Consider the following 20,051-nt stretch of genomic DNA (forward strand, 5'->3'; position numbering starts at 1 on the left):
CTTTTTTCCCTTTGTAATTCATAAGTAATTTGTTCAGATATATTTTGAGACTGTATAAATATCCTGTTCCCCAAGAAACTTTCATGTGATGGTTCTAGCATCCATTGATGATTCTTGCATGAATCATTATTACTGTGGTGGTTACAAAATAGTTACTTTCTATTTCTACTATTCCTTCCATAATTTCTTTCTCTTACATGGGATTACAGGAGCAGGTAGCTAGTATCTCATGAAGCAAGGTGATTGTGTTCTTCATGCAACCAACAGTTTCTTTAGTGCCTACTCTGCACAGCTTTCTAGGAAAATACAGTGGGTATACAGAGATATGATATCCCTTGTTTGTACTGTGATGTGAGAGGTGATGCAGACATTTAGCTCATAGTGTAAGGCATTATATAATTAAGTGGCAAATGAATTGAATAGGCAATAAAAGGCTTAGGAATTCCAATGAGGGAGAGATTATCCTGGGCTGTAAGATTAAATGGGAAAGTATCAGATTGAACTGAGCCATGAGACATTTGGGATATAAGGGAACAATGTGGAAGGCATTCCAAGATGGCAGATCACTTAGGTGGTAAATAGAGTTTGATTGAGGTATATAATAATTTATGGGGATTAGTGGATTCTAATATAAAGGTGGTTTGGGAACAGACGGGAGAAAAACTTGAATGCCAAGCTAAGGAATTTGGGCTTAATTAACAGTAGAAGTTTATTGGAGGTTTTTAAGTGGATGATAATGTGACAGAATATTTTAAGAAGATTAGGATAAAAATGATATAAATGTAGAATTGGGAGGGTGTTTGCTAGGAGCTGGGGAGGACCTGGAAAATTTTGAGTAAAGTGATAGGCTAGACATGAATGGATAGAGGAGATGACAGATACTGTTTTAGATAATATTGGAGATTTTTACAGTTGGAAGGTACCTTCAAAATCATTTTATATGTGAGGGAAATTGAGTGTGAGATCATCATAAAATGCTCACCTAGAAATACCCTGTGTATAGAGATACACAGGTTTAGGGCTTGAGCAGGAACTCAAACTGAATATCAAGACTGGATGTTTGGTAGCATGTATACTGAGGAAGAAGTATTGGAGTTCAGAGAACAAAAATCCTAGAGCCAAAGGATGAATCTTCAAAAGCAAACTATGGTATGTAAGTGTGGGAAATGAAGAATACTAATTTAAGAAACTTGGCATCAAAAGAAGGAAGAAATGCGAGTGTAAGAGTTTTGCTTAAAACTATTGAAGGAGAGATGATTGGAGCAACTGAGTTCTTGGATATGGAGAGAGTACGGAATTGAGAACAGAGAAGTAAAGGTAGAATAAAGGCATGCTCTCATATGCCAGAGATTCTGTAATGAATGATGGTAGTGGTCACAACTAACCTTTTTTTTTTTTAAGATTTTATTTACTTATTTGACAGAGCGTGCAAGCAGGGGGAGAGGGAGAGAGAAGCAGGCTCTCCGAGGAGCAGGGAGCCAGATGCGGGACTCCATCCCAGGACCCTGGGCTCATGACCTGAGCCGAAGGCAGTCGCTTAATCAACTGAGCCACCCAGGCGCCACCCACAACTATTATTTAGCATTTCTGTGTGCTAGGTTTGGTTCCAGTGCTTTTACCTGTGTTAGTGGTCACAACCTAATGAGCCGGATATGACTATTCTCTTTTACAAGTGGAGAAACCAAGGCACAGAGAATTAGTGATTTGTTTAGATGCACATAGGTAGTAAGTGGCCTAGCTGGAACAGTATTCGGGCAGTGTGGTTTCAGTCTGAGTCCTTGACTCCTCTGTAGATCTGCTCCTGAGGCATAAGGAATGGATCAAGATGCAATAAACACGATGAAATTGAGGGTGCAGGAGAGGCTTCGAGCAAATTGGCTCAGTGTTTTTAAAGCTGTAGTCCTTTAAATTCTAGTTCTTGGTTTATTTATAATTAAAATGAAGGAGCTAGCAGTAATATCTCCTGAGATTCTTTAGTTCTAAAACTATTACAAATCTAATAATTAAGCCAAGCATCTTCTGAAAATGAGATGAAGAGACTTGGAGTAGCCCTTCTTGGGAATAGGAATTGGCAAGTGAGGAAAAAGATAGCTCAGTAGGAGTTGGCCTGAATGTGTGATTTGCCTTTTTTGTTTGTTTTTAGAAGCTTTGCTTTGCAGCTTGGGCACAGATGCAGAAAAAACATCTGTAGTTATGTGCTGTGTTGAGAATTGGCTCATCCAAAAAGTGAGGAAAGGAGGGGAGACCAGATTGGGAAGTCAGTGTTTAAGTGATTTTTGGACTCTGAAACATGGTTAGGTAGAAATTGAAGTCATGTGAACAATAATTCTATGGTAACTATAAGAGCTTCAGCATATTTGTGAGTTGCTTAAAGTGGTCCCATATCTCAGGTTAACTCTTATTTCAAAATATAGGCAGTTCCCTATAATATGTTGCAGAGAACATGTATTCAAGTTAATTGTGCTAAAGAAATTATATACACTAAATTCTTTTTATTTCTGTTACGTAGGCATTAGTCACTCATCACCAGCATCGGAAAATGTTCTTTAATTTTTTCTTTCACAAATGCTCATTTGACCAGTTTAAACTAGTCAATTTCTGGCTAGGAAATGTACCAATACCAGTATATCTAATGATTGATTTCCTTATTTCAGTTGGATTAAGTTTTTTAAGCTCTGCTAGTATCTATGCTTTCATTTTTGTGTTTTCCATTTATCTTACTTCATTCTTACTCTTATGAAAACTTTTAATAACCATACAAATAGAGTACTACTGTATGAAGGGGACACAGCCCAAAGAAATTTGTTAACTGACAGGCAGAGCCATTATACAGTGGCCTAAATGTGCTCTGATGTAGGAAGTCTCAGTTTTTTCTACCAAATGTGCAGAAGTGTAGTTTGCATAATTATTGCCAGTTTGTACATTGCACTTTCTGACTAGGTGAGAGAATGGTTCAGGTTCAGGGTTCTGTGGTATGAAAGTAACACGTCTTCAGTCTCACAGTGTATTCCTTTTTGTGGTTCGGAAAGCCTTACTGTGTGGTCTAATCATCAGGGTTTTTTTGTTGTTGTTGTCTTCACTGTGCTTTTAGCACTTTCCTGAACTACGTAAGCAATAATACTTTTTTCAAAGCAAAGTTATTTTCTACTGAAGTGAACATTTTAGTGCTGTGGTATATAGGCAGCCAGGACCTAGTTTTTCACGTTGAGGGATTCAAATGAAATACAATTTTTATGCAGAGTCGTTGCTAGTACCCTGGTTGCAAGATGAGAATAGTAAACATCTGAGCAAGATCTTTTGTAAAGCAGAATGGCACAAACTATCAGGGCAGATGAATGGAGGAACTTCTCTGAGATGAAGGAAGCTGATTGTTGGCTTTAGAAGTGAGTTCACAAAATTGAAGCAGGTATAAAAAAGCTGAATGCTTTTCTCTTAACTTGGTAGTATATTCTTCCTACCTCTTGAAGAATGTTCCCTTTGAGGAACAAAGGACCCAAAGGAATTCAGTGAATTTCTCTAGACCACAAAGCAAAACTTAAGAGTGTGATATGGCCCTTGTGCCTCTCCATAAGAAAAAAAAATAAAAAAATCTCATTTTGGTAAATATGAAAACATTTCAGAATTTACAGGGATTATCTTCTCTTTAACATTTGTTTCTATAAATAACTTAAAAGCGTGGTTATACTGGAGAAAAAAAGTTCTTTCTAGTTTTAAGGGTTTTTAAATTATAGATCATTTTGTCAAAGCCTCAAAAATACCCATATAAGACTTCTTATTACATAATTCAACATTCAAAAGTATGTTATTTGCCAGTCTCTGACTTAGGTATAAAAAATATGTTGGAATGCATTTGACCCCTGCAGTCATAGAACAGTGAAACAAGTAAACAAATGTTTAGTTATGAAACATGGTGAAGAAAACAGGATACAGTGATAGAGAAAAACGATGCGGGCAACTACATAGGCCAAGAAAGGACTCTTTGAGTAAGAGGGGACTTGACGAATGAGAAGGTGCTCATGAGTAAAGTGCTCATGAGAAGAGCATTCCAGGCAAAGGGGATGGCTGTAGAACATTTTTTCTTTACAGGACCAGATCGTCAATATTTTCAGCTTCCTGAGCCATACATTCTGTCGGCAGTTCCTCAACTCTCTCCTGTCGCAGCGCCACAGGAGCAATAGACCATGTGTAATGAATGAATGTGGCAGTTTTCCAATACAACTTTATTGTAAAAAGACAGCAGGCCATGCTTTGCCAGTCCCTGGAATAGAGAAATTGAAAACAAAGCCTGTCGTGAATGGGGAATTAAGTATTGGCAGTGGGGAAGAATGGGACCAAGATGAGGTTTGAAGAGAGAGTCATTGAAACCATGGTATAAGGGCTTCCTACTTAATTATATGTACATTAAGAAACCATTCAAGAATTTTAAACAAGACTTAGTGACATGATCTGATGTAGATTTTTAAAATCTTACTCAGGTTGCTGTGTGATGCATAAATTTAGAGGACCCAAGAGTTGAAGTGAGGGGAGTAGGAAGGAATAACCCAGTAATTCAGGTGAGCGGTAGTGGTGATTTATACCAGTGTAGTGACAGTGGGGATAGAAGATTTCAGATTCAGGATACTTTGAATGTAGAGAGATTACTTCTGAATAGATTGGTTGTAGGAAATGAGCAAGAATCCAAGAGGACTCCTAGGTTTTTGGTTCTTGGGCAACAAGGTGTTCCATTTTTTTAATACAGGTTTGGGGTAGAAAAAGGAGCTCTGTTTGAACAGGTTAATTTTAAGATGCCAGTGAAATTGGATATGCACATCTAGTTGTCTGAGAAATTTGGACAGGAAATGTAAGTTTGGAAATTGTGAGCATATAGATGAAGTCACACAGAAAAGAGAAATGAGGAATTTAATCCTGAGGAATTAAAACATTTTAGGTAGATTTGAAGATTGCAATGGAAACTGAAAAATGACCAGATCCAGCTCTGACCTCAGAGCTGTGGTTTTCATAACCGTTTTGTCTCTATGTGTTTGTGTGTAATGGCTAAAGACCATTTTAAATTTAAACGTAGTACCATTCAGTTCTGTTACTTGTGAGTAGGGTCAGGTAAGGGTGGAGCCATCTCCCCCGCCATCTCCTCCCCCCCCCGTTGGCTTTATTGAGGTGAAACTGACAAAATTGTAGGATATTTAAAGGGTCCTGTTTGTTTTTTTTTGGAGTCATCTTTTAAAAGATTCCTGTTTGGGATTTAAACTTGACAGAAAGTCTTTAAGCTCATAGTAAAGTAACTGAGGACTTGCTTTTACCTCTTCTATCCACTGATGAACACTTCATGTTTAATAATAATTTAAAAGTAGCTGCAGTGGAAAAAGTACTGCGTAGAAAGTGGGGAGAACTGGACTTTTTTAGGCCTAATTCTGCTACTACCAGTCTTGAACAAATTACTAGACTTTTCTGGACTTCAGATTATTAATTTATAAATGAGATTGGGATTGGTTTTATTAACCTAAATGAGCTTTAAAATTATATAATGGTTATGTATCTTGATAATTTTGTTTTTTTTAAGACTTAGGAAGATTATAGTTTTAAAGTTTACTGTTGTCCTTTCCTGTGCCATAATACATATTTAGAATAAAACACTTCCATTTTTAATTGTTTCTTAAAATCAGGGGAGAAACTTCCTTTGGTTTTAATGTGGCAAGAACTTTATTCCAGTTTTGTGATGCTTAATAGGTTTCTTACATTTGCCTTACGCTTAATTTTCTCTCTCAAATTATTACTCTGTAATAATTAATATGGTAACCTCATAAATGAGCTAATTCTTGTACTTTGAAAGTTTGAATAAAAAAGATGTTGACTTTTTAGCTCTACTTAGAAACAGCTTCTTGCTAAAAATAACATTTAAGTGGTTTTTAAAGTCTTTTTATGAGCACTGGGTGTTACATGTAAGTGATGAATCACTAAATTCTCCTGAAACTAATATTACACTATACATTAACTGGAATTTAAATAAAAACCTGAAAGATAAATAAAAAAGAATTCATCCTGTAGATATGTTTAAATATGTATATAAAAAGTATTTATACTAATATTTATTGTAGCATTGTACGTAAATGCTTTAAAAAAGGCTGAAAACAATGTTCACTAATTGTGAATAAGTGGAATTATATCCACACAATGAAAAAAAAAAGTCTATCCATATATCCTGTTACTTCAGATAATCTCTTACTTTGGGTGGAAGGCAGAATAAGGGAGCTTGGTCCTGCTGACTTTTCATTCATTTAGAAAACTCCCTGTTGAGGACCTCTTACGTTCCAGGCACTGGTCTATTAAGCATTTGCATTATGTCAAAGGTCCCTGCCTTTGGGGAACTTATGTTTTAGACTTAAGCACTTGAATCTGTGCCTAGTAATCTGATCAATTCTAAGCACTTTGTTTTACAGGTAGAGAAACTGAAGCTTTGAGGAATAGGTTGAATTTTTAATTGGCTTTCTTGTTTGAGGTTTTTTTGTTTTGTTTGTGTGGTAAACTGAAGTCTTTTTGTGAAATAACACCCTATTGTTTATTTTTTGTATGTAGAGTTTCATTTGCTGAAAATGATGTCTCTGTGTAAACTGTTTTTTCAGTATATTGATTTTTCTCCCATTTTTGAAGTGAGAAAGAGAAGAGCCAGAATTTTAAATATTATGTTTATTCACCAGTAAATTAAAGTGTTTCTGTGAGGGTACTGATTGCATGTGGAAATAAAGTTGGTATTCTTGGTAAGCTCTGGACTATTTTGTAAGCCAATTACTTAATAGCTTATATAATAAAGCTTTTTTAGTGTTTTTCCTTTCTAGGCAAATGTGAATGACTCTAGAGGGTTGTTTTTTTTTTAATGGCATTTAAGTACAAAATATAAATATGTTTGCAGTGAATTATAAAAGGACGTTGATAGAAACACTCAGGAATAAAATTTTTGTTAGCAAAGACAGATTCAGTTCAGAGGCCCACAGATATTGAATCTCTTGTGTTTCATCTACCAAAAAATAATAAGACACTATGCCTGTCAGCAAGAATCTTCCAATTTTAGTGAGGTAATCAGATTTGAAGGAGAATTATTTTGCTTGAGGAATTCAGGGCAAAGTAGAAAGAGGAGGTCACTTTTGATAAGCCTTAAAGGATTATTAAAGATTCATCATGTGAACAAAGGCAAAAGATAGTCAAGAAAATGGCATGAGTAAAAAAGGCAGGTAGGCATGAGCACAGTCAGGTAAGATCAGTGTAGGTGGAATATAAAAGGCTTCAAATACATTTGTTGGGAATGAGAGTGGTAAAGTTGGTTGGACTAGATTTTGAAAAACATTATAGGGGATTTGGGTTTTATCCTGTAGGTGGTGGGAGCCATTGGTTTTTTAAGTCTTCAAAAGAGACTGACTGAAGAAGATGTGGGCGGTGGGAGCCATTGGTTTTTTGTCTTCAAAAGAGACTGACTGAAGATTAGTAGGCATGCCATCTTCAGTGCTTCATTGTCGCATATCTTTCATTCTCCTGCCATCTTGTCCTTTTTTTCTAACTTTAAGTTGTTGAAGGAAACAGAACCTATTACACTGAATATTGGAGTTGCTTAGGGTGATGACAGGAGGAAGGCTCTGTCTGAGCTAGGGGTACAAACCCTTAATGAATATGATTTGGAAGAGTGACTTGAATATGAATAGAGTAATCCCCAAAGAGGAAGAGATTTGGGGGGGATAATGTAGGGAATAGAGATTATTAGAGAGTCAGAAAGATGGCAACCGTGGGATAGGAGGGGCATAAGAAATTGAGTAGCTTCTACTTTAAAAGGACTGGAAGAGAAATGATGTTGGGGAGAGCCAAGCTTAAGGTGTTACTTTATTTGATAAATTCACACATGTGGTAAATATCAGCTATTCCCACTTAAATTGTTGTGTAGACTGTAAGCACTGTGAGGGCGGATACCCCTTTCTATCTTGTTTTCTGTTGTATTTTCTAGTAATGTTCTCTTAATATTTACAAAAAAGCAAGTGACCAACCTAGGACCTGTCTTACTCATCTTTTTTCCTCCTGCTCCTTCATGTAGTTGGCACTCAATAATTGTCTATTGAAATGAATCCCAGAGAATACTAGCAGTCAAATGGAAACCATGCTTTATATTCACCAGCTGCCAAATTCTGTTTTGTCTTCCAAATGTGCTTCTACCTACCCAAGTTAATTGCCGAATCCAAACCCTGTTTAAGCTGAGTATATTTCACCATTTAAAAGCACAGTGAAAATTTTGGGCTACATTATCTCTCATTTTTTGAGATGAGTCTGTCTGTCTGCTGGGAGCCAGATCGTGTGGTCCTGTGGAACTTTGGGGTTTTTCTTCCCTCATGTTAATCAAGAGAACAAAAAGACTAATTGCCATATTGCCATGCTTTGTGTATGTTTTACTACGTATTCTGTCAGTGGCCTTGTCCAAAGTTTAATTATGGTACTAATGCTATAATGGTTTTTAATGTATATCTTTTATCTTAACCATTGTGAATGTAATACAAGTGATAGATAATCCATGTCCTTCTATGGTATACTACTTTGTTTTGGTTTTCCAACCATTAGGTAAAAAGCTACTGGTTTTCATGGCACTACTTTGTACTCATAGAGAAATCCTGATTTTACTAACTTTTCTTTTTAAGTTAATATTTGAACTTTTTAAAGTGATGCCAAATCTATATGATTTCTTATTTGCTTTAACATGTAGCAGATATTCTTTATGCATGAAATTATAAAAATACGTTGTCATAATTCTCACTGTGTGCCCCTGCTTTGAGCCTCATGATTCTCTAGTGCTATTCATTGTATTTTACTTTGTATTAAGGTCATATGAATGCTAGTATTAGGCTCCTCTTTTCTCCCTTACCCCATAGAAATTGTAAAGTGGCTGAATGCATTTTCTATCCTCCATTGTGGCTAGCACCCTGCTTTGCTTGTTGGAAGTAATCATTAAGTATCTGAATTGACAGTTTGAAGAAAGATTTTTGTGTATTCTTTTAAATTAAGAGCTTCATTTTGGATACTTACAGAGTGAATGGGGAAATATTGCCACTAGGAATGAACTTTATGTTGAAATTACAAGTAGTGTGCTCTTTGTAAAATGCTTAAACTTACATTACTGAGTATATATATGTCAGTAAAATTACTTACAGAAGAATCTTCTGACAACAATCAAGAAGCAAGTTTTCCCTGTAGTAGCTATTTTACTCTTTTGTCAGTGATACTGGTATGATTCCTCTGATTGAGACTGCCACCTTTTTTTCTAAAAGTTAGTGAAAATAATGAGAAATAATACTGTCAGTCTAGAAAATATCAAGAGGGCAGTGAATTTTATATCATTCAGGAATCTCTTGTCATTAGGAATTCTTGGAAAGTTTAAGATATCTACAAAAGTTAAGATTAATGCTCCTCAGCTTAGTAGAAATTTGCTTTGAAATACAAAAATCTTAAGGTTGTTATGTATTATGAGAGAGACCAACATCTCTTCACCAAATTTATATTGAATATACAGATAATAGGATGTTAGCTGCTTGACAAACTCAACTTTATAGAGTAAAAGGATTCCTTCCAGTTAATGGAGAAATTTCTGTTTTTTAGAAGAAAGGAAAGCAAGAATCAAGTGGAAATTGAGAGCTTAGGAAGTACTGTATAAAGTGTGTAAGCATATGTATGTATATATATTTTGTGTTAACATGTTTCTCAAAATCTAAGGCACTTGGGAATGCAGATCCTGATTCAGTAGGACTGACCTAGGACCCAAGATTGTGTGTTTCTAACAAGCTGCAAGGTGGTGGTGGTGATGATGATGACAGTCTTGAACACGATCCTGTTCTGTGGACCACACTTACAGAGTAGCAAGATCAACTATTTATGTGATAGTAATATGAATATGTAATACCAGGAGTATTATGGTTGTAGCAACTGCTATGTTTACTGTGGGCTGGGCCCTGTTGTAAGCGTTATTTGTGTATTAACTCATTTTATCCACACAACAGCTCCTAGAAGTAGGTGTTGTTATTATTCCTCTTTTGTAAAAACTTAATACACAAAGAAGTTACTGGTGGTTATGTATCTACCAAGTGTTGGATCTGTGGTTTGCATCAGGCAGGCAAGCTTTTCAGCATCTGCACTCCTGTGCTGCCACTATTCACTATATATGACTGTTACCTAAAAATAGCAAAATATTACACTTTCTTTTTAATCTTTTAAATCAAGAGTTCTCGGGGCACCTGGGTGGCTCAGATGGTTAAGCGTCTGCCTTCGGCTCAGATCATGATCCCAGGGTCCTGGGATTGAGCCCCACATTGGGCTCCTGGCTCAGCGAGGAGTGTGCTTCTTCCTCCCTCTGCCTCTCCCCCTGCTCATGCTCTCTTTCTCTTATCTCTCTGTCTCAAATGAATAAATAAAATATTAAAAAAAAATAAATCAAGAGTTCTCAGGAGAAAGGGAAGAGCTGTGGAGCTTTTTAAAAACTATTTGTGTCAGATTAGGAGAGATGTCTTCTATGCTCCATGGTTTGGCTTCCATGGAGATTGACTTCTGTAGGTAGCCACTTTTATTGACAGGTTTATGTCACATCACTCTGATGTGATGAAAGTTTTTTGAGCTCTTCAATAATAACTCTTTAATGACATTCCTTAGAAAAACAGGGTTTACATAACTGGTAAAATTTGTAAAGTGACACCCCCCAGATCACATGTGTTGGGACCCTGAAAAAATTCAGATGTAAGTGGGAACTTAAGTGCTATTTTTGATCATGTAAATGTTGCATATTTATGTAAATAGTTAAGTCAGATGAAATAAGTAGTATTTGTTTCAGAATTTAGAGACAGAAAGGTACTTAGCAGACATCCTGTGGCTCTTAGTTTTTTTTTTTTCAAACAATGGAAAATGCCACTTTTTAAATCCCACAAAACTAATATAAATCAAATTTACTCAGGGAAAATGGAGCCTGCCCTGCAGTAGTACTAAGACATCTTAGTGGAGCAGGATGTGAATGCCATTGTTCTAGTGAACCCCAGTGATGTATACGGGTAAGAGGAGCTTACAGACCAGATAGGTTAACTAACTTATTCAAAGTCCTAGTTAGTAATTGCCCTGGAAAGTTGTCTTCAAATACTAACTTGATTGTTTTAATTTTGAGTGATTGTTAAAATACTACAGATTTCTAGGAGATTACACCTTTTAAAGTTTTAGTTTCTCTGTGGTATTTTGTAAATGTTTTATGTATAATTGGCATGTGCTCCATGTTATTCATGACCCACTTTGTGTTTTTTAATACACTGTGTATTTCGGTGCAAAATAATGGCTAAATACATTTTCTGTACTTCAGAGATTTGTCTGTATTTGAATTAAATATTGTCCTGAGTTTTGAGACTTTTTAAGAAAGAAGTCATTAATTTTCCATAGTCCATATCGTTATTAATTATATGGCTCATTACTAGTTTCAGTGGACTTTAGAGCTAAAATCTTTATAATTAGTTTTAGCCAGTGAATTTCTTTGTGTTACCTAAACATTTAATTAGGCTGGGATTTTGCCCAGGCATTGAAACTTAGAGAGTGAAAAAAAATTGTAATTAATGGTTTAATTGTGTGTGTTGGTGGCGGGGGTGGTGGGAGAGACTGTGCCAATTATTAATGTCTTTTGACTTTCCATCCAGCCAAGAGCTTCTGGCAGGGTTGGCCTCCTTGTCAGTCCATTAAGATATTTGGATAAGAAAACTCAAGGGCAAAGACTGGGAGCTTGTAGGTCTTAGGCATGCTTATGCCTACTGGCCTCTCTTGTCATCCTCCTTTCTATTCTCCTCTTCCTTTTGCCAGTAATTTGATTGATTTGAAGATGTGTTTCTTGCAACTTGGACATTATCAGTGAGCAGATTTTATCACAATGTTGAAAAATAAACCTTTTCTTTTGACTTAGTAATTCCACTTTAATCTTTGCTGAGGATGTAATTAAAAGGACAGGGAAAGCTGTGTTCACAGAAATGAGGACTGTAGTATGCCAATTTGAATTATTCCAGAGTCATTCATAAGTTGACACTCCTGAAGTAATTAACAATTCTTCCACTGTTTGGCATTCAAGTTGCCTTTTTTTTTTTTTTTTTTAAGATTTTATTTATTTATTGGAGCGCGGGAGAGAGTACAAGCTGGGAGGAGGGGCAGAGGGAGCTAGAGAAGCAGATCCCCACTGAGCAGGGAGCTCGTCTGTCCCTGGACTCAGTCATGGGACCCCGGGATCGACCTGAGCCGAAGGCAGATGCTTAACCAACTGAGCCACCAAAACCCCTCAAGTTGCTTTTAAGAATGAACATTGTGGCATCCTAGCTTGTGTTTATGATATATAATAATAAAACGGCCCAACTTGAGAATCATAATTGTTGTGAGCTTTAAAAAGTCTCTGTCAATAGAATTAGCCTTTTATTTTCATATACAGTTCTGTAAATTTTAGCCCATGTGTATAGATTAATATAAATGCTGTCATAATTAGTACAGAACATTACCACAGAGGACTCCCTGTTTTCCCTTTATAGTCACATCCTCCTCCTACCCCAAGATTTGGCAACCACTGGTCTATTCTGTCACTGTGGTTTTGTTTCTCAAGAATGTCATGTAAATGGAGTAATACAGTCTGTAACCTTTTTAGACAGACGTCTTTCATTCAGCATAATTATTTTGAGATTGAGCCAAGGTGTTGTATGTATGGGTAGTTTGTTCCTTTTTATTGCTGAATGATACATTCTATTGTATGAATGTACTACCATTTACATAACCATTTACCTGTTTACTTGTTGAATGAGTTTTGGATTGTATGTAGTTTTTTGTGATTATGAAGAGAGCTGCTGCGAACATTCCTAGGTTTTGTGTGAATGTAAGTTTTCATTTCTCAAGGATAAATACCTAGGAGTGGGATTGCTAGGTCATATGCCAGACTGTTTTCCTCTAGGGCTGTGCCGTTTTGCATTCTCACTAGCAATGTCTAAGAAGAGTTCTAGTTTGCTTGGCTTCTTTGCCAGCACTTGGTATTGTCAGTATATTTTATTTTAGCTATTATAATGGACGTGTAGTAGTATCTCATTTTTAAAATTTTCGTTTCCTTAATGGCTAGTGTTGTTGGACATCTTTTCATGTGTAAAACTGCCTTTATATAACCTCTTCGGTGAAGTGTCTGTTCAAGTCTTTTGCCCATTTCTTAATTGTTTGCTTTCTTTACTGAATTGTAAGAGTTTTTATATCTATAGAGAGAGAGAGATTCTGGATACAGATAATTTGATATTTTCTCCCAGTCTGTAGCTTGTTTATTTATTGTTTTAACAGTGTCTGCAAAACAGAAGTTTTTGATCCTGATGAGGTCCATTTTATTATATTTTTCCTCTTACAGATCATGCTTTTGGTGTTATGTTGGTAGTTGCTTAAAATCTCAGATGACTTTTTCTTCCTATATTTTATTCTAATAGAATCTTTTTCTTTGAATTGCTGTTCTGCCTTGAAACTTTATAAGTAGATATTTTTCTCCTAAAGCAGAGGTTAATGTTGAATGTTGATCGTTCTTTAAAAAAATCAGGATTCAGAATTGTATCAATATTATTACAACTGTACAAAAACATACTTGTGTTGAAGAAATTCTGCAAAGGGAAGGAACAGAAATGGCTAGTGTGTGGCTCTTAAACCGGTGGTTTCCTAATCCTGGCTGTTGTATGAGAATCACCTGGGTAGCTTTAAAAAAAGAGATGGTCTTTTCTTGGTCTTGGGTCAGCCCCAAAATCTTTTTTTTTTTTAATAGACTTTATTTTTTAAATCAGTTTTAGATTCATAGCAGAATTGAGGAGAAGGTACAGTCATGTCCCGTATTTCCACTGCCTCCCCCACTGTCAGCATCCCATACCAGAGGGGGGTACATTTGTTACAATGACTTATCATTATCACCCAAACTCCATAGTTTACGTTAGGGGTCACTCTTGGTGTTGTACATTCTGTATATTTTTAATGAATGTATAATGAAATGTATCCACTATTGTAGTACCATACGGAATAGTTACATTCCCCTAAAAATCCTCTGTGCTCTTTCTATTCATCTTTCCCTCCACCCTAACTCCTAGCACCTGATCTTTTTCTTCTTTTGATCTTTTTATAGTCTCTTTAGTTTTGCCCTTTCCGGAATGTTGGAATGATATGGTAGGTAGTAGCCTTTTCAGATTGTGTTCTTTCACTTGGTAATACGCACTTATGGTGCCTCCATCTCTTCTCATGGCTTAATGGATCATGTCTTTTTAGTGCTGAATAATATTCTGTTGTCTGTATGTACCACAGTTTATTGTTTTGCCTACTGAAGGAAATTTTGGTTGCTTCCAAGTTTCGGCAATTATGAATAAAGCTATAAACATGTGAGTGTAGGGTGTTGTTTGGACATAAGTTGTCAACTCCTTTGGTATTTATAGCAAGGAGCCTAATTGCTGGATCGTGTGGTAGGAGTACATGTGGTTTTGTAAGAAACTACCAAACTGTCCTCCAAGTGGCTGTGTATCATTTTGCATTCCTGCCGGCAGTGAGCAGAAGTGCTTGTTTGCTACATCCTCAGCAGCATTTGGTGTAGTCAGTGTTTTGGATTTTGGCTATTCTAATAAGAGTGTAAGGGTATCCCATTGTTTTAATTTGCAATTTTTCTTTCTTTCTTTTTAAAGATTTTATTTTTAAGTAATCTCTACACCCAACGTAGGGCTCCAGCATACAACCCCAAGATCAAGAGTTGCACACTCTACAGACTGAGTCAGACAGGCGCCCCTCAGTTTGCAATTTCTTAATCAGATGTTGGACATCTTTCGGTGTGCTTATTTGCCACCTGGCTGTCTTTTTTGGTGAGGTGGGCAGGTCTTTTGCCAATATTTTAGATTGGGTTTTCTTGGTGAGTTTTATTAATTCCTTGTATATATTGAGTAACAGTCCTTTACCAGATACACCTTTTGCAAATATTTACTCTCAGTCTGTGTCTTGTCATCTCATTCTCTTGAGCAAAATCTGTTGCTCTTCAAGTGATTCTAATTCTCTGCCAGGTTCATGATCTACTGCTCTTGACTACTGTCTGTACCTTGCTTTGTGCAAGGCTAAGTGCCATGAACAAGCCATCAGCTTTCAACTACTCATTTTAGCCTCGTTGTCACAGCTGGTCTCATCCTACTGTCAATTTCCATGGCTTTATTGCTTGTTTCTCCTTGTTTTGCCCTTCAAATTCCAGCTCTTCACCTGGGTGACCTTTTCGTAGCTTTTCTTATGTAATAATGCTGGATATACCTGATCTGCGGGCCCCCTTTGGTACTGGTACAACCTCTGTCGCAGGGTCCCTTCCTGTTTGCCTTTGCTTATGCAAAAGCTAATGGTGGTTATTAGGGTGTGAGATTAACAATGTTACTCACACACAAACTGACCCCAATTCCAAATTTTCTGTATTCTGTTAACAGTTCGTAAAATAAGGGTTAAACTTTTTATCCCCCACTTAATGTGTTTTTGGTTTATATGCAACCTTACCTCTTAAAAAGTCCATTTTAATCTTCATAAAGGTTGAATTTTCATCTCATTCCTACCTTTTATTATGTATATTTGAACAAATACTTGTTCACTCTTCATGTATCAGAGTAGAAGGACAGTTCTCTGAGGCAGCATTAGGGGAAGAATTATTTGTTCACAGAGTGATCTGAATAGTTAGGAGAAGGCAGCAAGTTTATCTAAAGCATTTATTTTATGTCTTATAGTCCTGTGTGTGTGTGCATAATCACTCAAAAATAAATATAACAGCATGTCTGACAAGCAGGAGATCTTCTGGGGCACCTCTTAGAACTCCCATGTCCTGTGATAGAGGTTAATTGTTGTGAATGTATTTAATACCACTGAATTTTACACTTAAAAATTACTGAGATGGTAAAGTTTACATTATGTAAAAATGATGTGTCATTTCTGCTTAAGTCATTGGCCAAAGCTGATCCATGACCAGCCACATCTAACTTCAACAGTAAAAATCAAACTAAATATAACAAAATTAATAGCAGCTATTTTCTGCTAAGTAAAATTCATTGTTACTGATTTGTCAGGATAATGTTTTGAAGTATGCAAATAAAGCAGTTTTATCATTTATGACACATTGTGCTAGTTGATCACATTTTTATTTTGTTGAAAGACTGGTGTAAGTATAAATATTACATAAATACTTGAGATATTTTAAAGTGTATATAGATCAGTAATTTTAGGACACACATCTTCTTTTGTAACTTTTAAAAATTTAAGTGGTCAGTTTTTCATTCATCTAACAGATATACCAAGTACATTTTTGCTTTCCAAAATTAGGGTGACTTTGTTAACATGTAATTTGACTTTATAATAGAATGGTATACAGAAGTTCACTTAAGTCCTTAAGAATAATTAATTGCTAGATATTCTGATGTTCAGAATATATTTTTTTTCTTGTAGTACAGTTTCTCAGGTATTGTCATTAATTTAATTGCTACTCAAAATTCAGTGGTTCACTGAAAGAATATGAAGATTGGTGAGGAATTTTATAAATAGGCATATTTTCAGTTGGTAGAGGTTTTTTTTAGTGTTAGCTGTCATGGGAATTTGCATCTGACAAGTGCCAGACTTAAAGAGTTGGAATAAATGATTTAGTATCCACTTTACAAAAAGTATTTAACACAGTACTGTCTACGAACCTACATGAGTGTTTATCACTTTTGATATAGTCAACATATTTATGGGTGACGTATTTTGAAGTCAAGGAGCTTATTAGTCTCATGAACAAAAGATTATATATAATTATGTGGTATAGACTAGTGGTTTTCATACTACACGTTTAGTACAACAGACATACTGTTTCATCACTAAAATCTCTTAACAGCTGTTTTTCCTCTAATATATAAGAAAAATTAGATACAGTTTTCTCAGTTTGAATTTATTCTCTCATTTGTTGGGAATAGTGTGTTTTGTGTTTTTTTTTTTTTTTTTTCCAGTCTTTGGCACTTGCAACCACTTGTTTATACTCGTTTATACTAGTGCTAATATGCAGTGACACTTTATTTGTTTATAATTCAAGTTTATAGATATCTATATACTCAACACACATATTAAATAATTTGTTTCTCACAAAACACCATGACTTCAGATTCTCCCCAACCTAAAAATGTTTAATCACTACTACAGGTGTTTGGAGCTAGAACATGTCTGGTTAGGCTGGAATTATGAGTTGAGCTAGACCATGGAGGATTGGGTGGGTTGGAATAATTAGAGAGGTTGGCAGTATAGTCCCCAAGTGTTCTGGGAACTTAGAGGACAAACTGCTTCTTCATGATAAAGCTAGAACCAGAGTCTGAATTCTGTTTTCTAGTCAGTAGTCATACCATTGGACAGATAGCATAGCAGGAAGTAGTAATAGTAGTCAGGAACCTCTTACTGGAGAAGGTGGCAGTATGCTTGTAGACTCTGGAAAGGAATTCCTGAAGCCTGAGTGGTCTTAGCAGGATTGCATTAGGAAGGCATTTCAGAATCAAGGCAACGTGATGTGCAGAGATAGGTATCCTGAAAAAGCTTAGCATGTTGGTGGTGGATCATGGTTTTGGAGGGTAGAATGAATGAAGTAAAGGGTCTTCTAGATGCCAGGTGCTGTTCTAGGTGTGGGAAGCACACATGGAAAAGACAAAATCCCTGCTGCTGTGGATCTTGCATTTTAGTGAGAGGAACAGTAAGTGAATAAATACGTAAAACAGGAGGCAGTGACAAGTACTGTGAGGAAAAATTAGTGTAGGGTGAAGAGTGGGTATAGAAGTTGTTGTTTGAAATAGGGTGGTCAAGAAAGACCTCTCTGGAAGTGAAACTTGGGCAGAAAAAATGAGGGCGTAAGCTGTGTGAAACGTGCAGAAGAAAGGGTAGAACACAGTTACTGGACGCAGCTCCACGGTAGCCGGAGCATACTGAGGTAATAGTTTATGCTCAGTGAGTGTTGACTGAGTGCCAGACACTGTTCTGAGTGTGTCACTAGTGTTCATTTAGCCCTTACAACGTTCTACGAAATGGATACTGTTTCACATGTAAGGAAACTGAGGCACAGACATGAAATAATTTACCCAAGGTGACACAGCTCGTCAGGCAGCTGGAGTTGAGCCCAGTAGTTTGATTCCAAAATCAACATTTTCAGCCATTCTACAAAGATGGGGAAGGGGAGGTGTAGTAGGAAATTTAGTTGGAGCAGTAGCCTGGGGCCAGTTCTCTGGGGCCCTGTAGTTCCTTATAAATATTTAGGATTTTATTTTGACTGTGATGTTAGGTTGTTGGAGGGTTGAGAAATGCCCAGGAGGTTGCTTTATGATTCTGGAGATCAGGAGATGGGTCTGGACTATACAACACATTTGTTAGTTATCTCTATTTAGGTTATATTATAGCTTAAAATGTTTCTTTCTTTTTTTTCTTTTTTAAGATTTTATTTATTCATTTATTTGAGAGAGTGAGAGAGAGAGAGAGAGAGCACATGAGAGGGGGGAAGGTCAGAGGGAGAAGCAGACTCCCTGCCGAGCAGGGAGCCCGATGGCGGGACTCGATCCCGGGACTCCAGGATCACGACCTGAGCCGAAGGCAGTCGCTTAACCAACTGAGCCACCCAGGCACCCTATAGCTTAAAATGTTTCTACTGGCCTATAACCTATTTCTTTGATGTAAAATTGAAGATTCCACATCATTATTTTATTGAACAGATATGTGCATGTATACGTATGAGAGAGTGCATGTTGTGTGTGTGTGTGTGTGTGTGTGTGTGTAACAAACTTTAATGAACTCTTCTGTTAATAGGTGCGAGAAGATGTACTAAATTCATTGAATAACAACTTTCTTCAAACGCTAAATCAAGCTTGGAATGATCATCAAACAGCTATGGTGATGATTAGAGACATACTAATGTATATGGTAAGTAGAGCTTTTTTTGTTTTTCCTTTAAGAAGTTAGGCATTTCAAAACACAGTGTCTTTCTTCTTTCTGTCACGTTTAGTTGGATGGTACAGGTCAGTGTGGAAGGTGTTATTTTTTTAAAAAAACAATATTTCCTTTGCAGGGACCAGCCTTAGCTTATATGAAATAGAATCTTAATTGTTCATATATTTAATGATTAAAATGGAAGACTGAAAGAGAAAGGTCTAATTTTTTTCTTGGTGTACAGCACTTGTACTTCAAAATGGAAAATGTTGAAAAACCTTACTAACATCTCTTTTTGAGTAACAGTGGTTGAATGACAGCATGAGAGATGAAAACTTAGTATTCTCTTACAAGTTTTTACGACCTAATGTTGTTATATCTTCAGTGATGGGGATGTCATTTTATACAAATATGCTTGTAATAATTATACTCTAATAGCTGCTGTCTGTCTTAATAAATCTTTGCAGTATATATGTTATTCAGATACATTTCCATTTCTTACCTATTATTACTGTTTTTTGTTTTTGTCAGTCTAGAAAAATAAATTCAGCAAGGCATTTTGGAAAACATTGACATGAGCTAAGCTGTTTAATAACTTTCAAGGAGATTAAACTGTCGACTTTTTTCTTACCTTTGTGTGATTATAGAATGAAGCTAGATTCATCAAGCTTAATTACTGTGTCAGTGCAAAATTAACAAGTCTAATAACTTTTCTTGTTACTTCAGTGTTTATATTTGGGAATTGGATTTAGGATTTTCTTCTAAGGTTTTACTCTCTGCTTTTCAAATTTTTATTTTCAGTTTCTTTAGTTTGATTTTAGCTATAATGGTGAGAGCATTTCCTAGTTTCTTTCACTTGATAGAATAAAGCAATGGTTGGAAAAAATTTCCAGTGAGAGCAAACAGCTGTGGAGTTTTTTGTTCTGCTCAGAGAATGCAGTCAGGCCTATTACCCCTGGTTTTATAGGGCTTAGTGGCAAGGGAGTCAGGGAGAGGCTACTTCATTTTTCAGGGGTTGATAAAAAGTATAACAGTATTTAGCCTTTCTGAGCCTCATTTTCCTCTTCAGGATATAGATTCATTCTGTG

General features: G+C 36.2%; 1 protein-coding gene and 1 long non-coding RNA gene across 4 annotated transcripts in view; both read left to right on the forward strand.

The window, feature by feature from the left end:
* Nucleotides 1-20,051, forward strand: part of CUL3 (cullin 3) — a 93,169-nt gene that overhangs the window by 22,271 nt on the left and 50,847 nt on the right. For both annotated transcript variants that reach the window (XM_081813495.1, XM_081813496.1), the window contains one exon: nucleotides 18,844-18,957. In XM_081813495.1, the coding sequence (XP_081669621.1) occupies nucleotides 18,844-18,957 (114 nt within the window). The remainder of the gene's footprint in view (nucleotides 1-18,843; nucleotides 18,958-20,051) is intronic.
* Nucleotides 4-10,046, forward strand: LOC145720455 (uncharacterized). Of its 2 annotated transcripts, XR_014143363.1 has the most exons (3): nucleotides 4-3,812; nucleotides 6,183-7,418; nucleotides 7,475-10,046. It is a non-coding gene; the product is annotated as an uncharacterized LOC145720455 (long non-coding RNA). The 2 variants fall into 2 exon arrangements; XR_014143362.1 differs by having other exon boundaries at nucleotides 4-7,418.

Source organism: Leptonychotes weddellii, chromosome 3 (assembly GCF_054177405.1).
Source record: "Leptonychotes weddellii isolate Sample4059 chromosome 3, ASM5417740v2, whole genome shotgun sequence".
NCBI classification, from domain to species: Eukaryota; Metazoa; Chordata; class Mammalia; order Carnivora; family Phocidae; genus Leptonychotes; species Leptonychotes weddellii.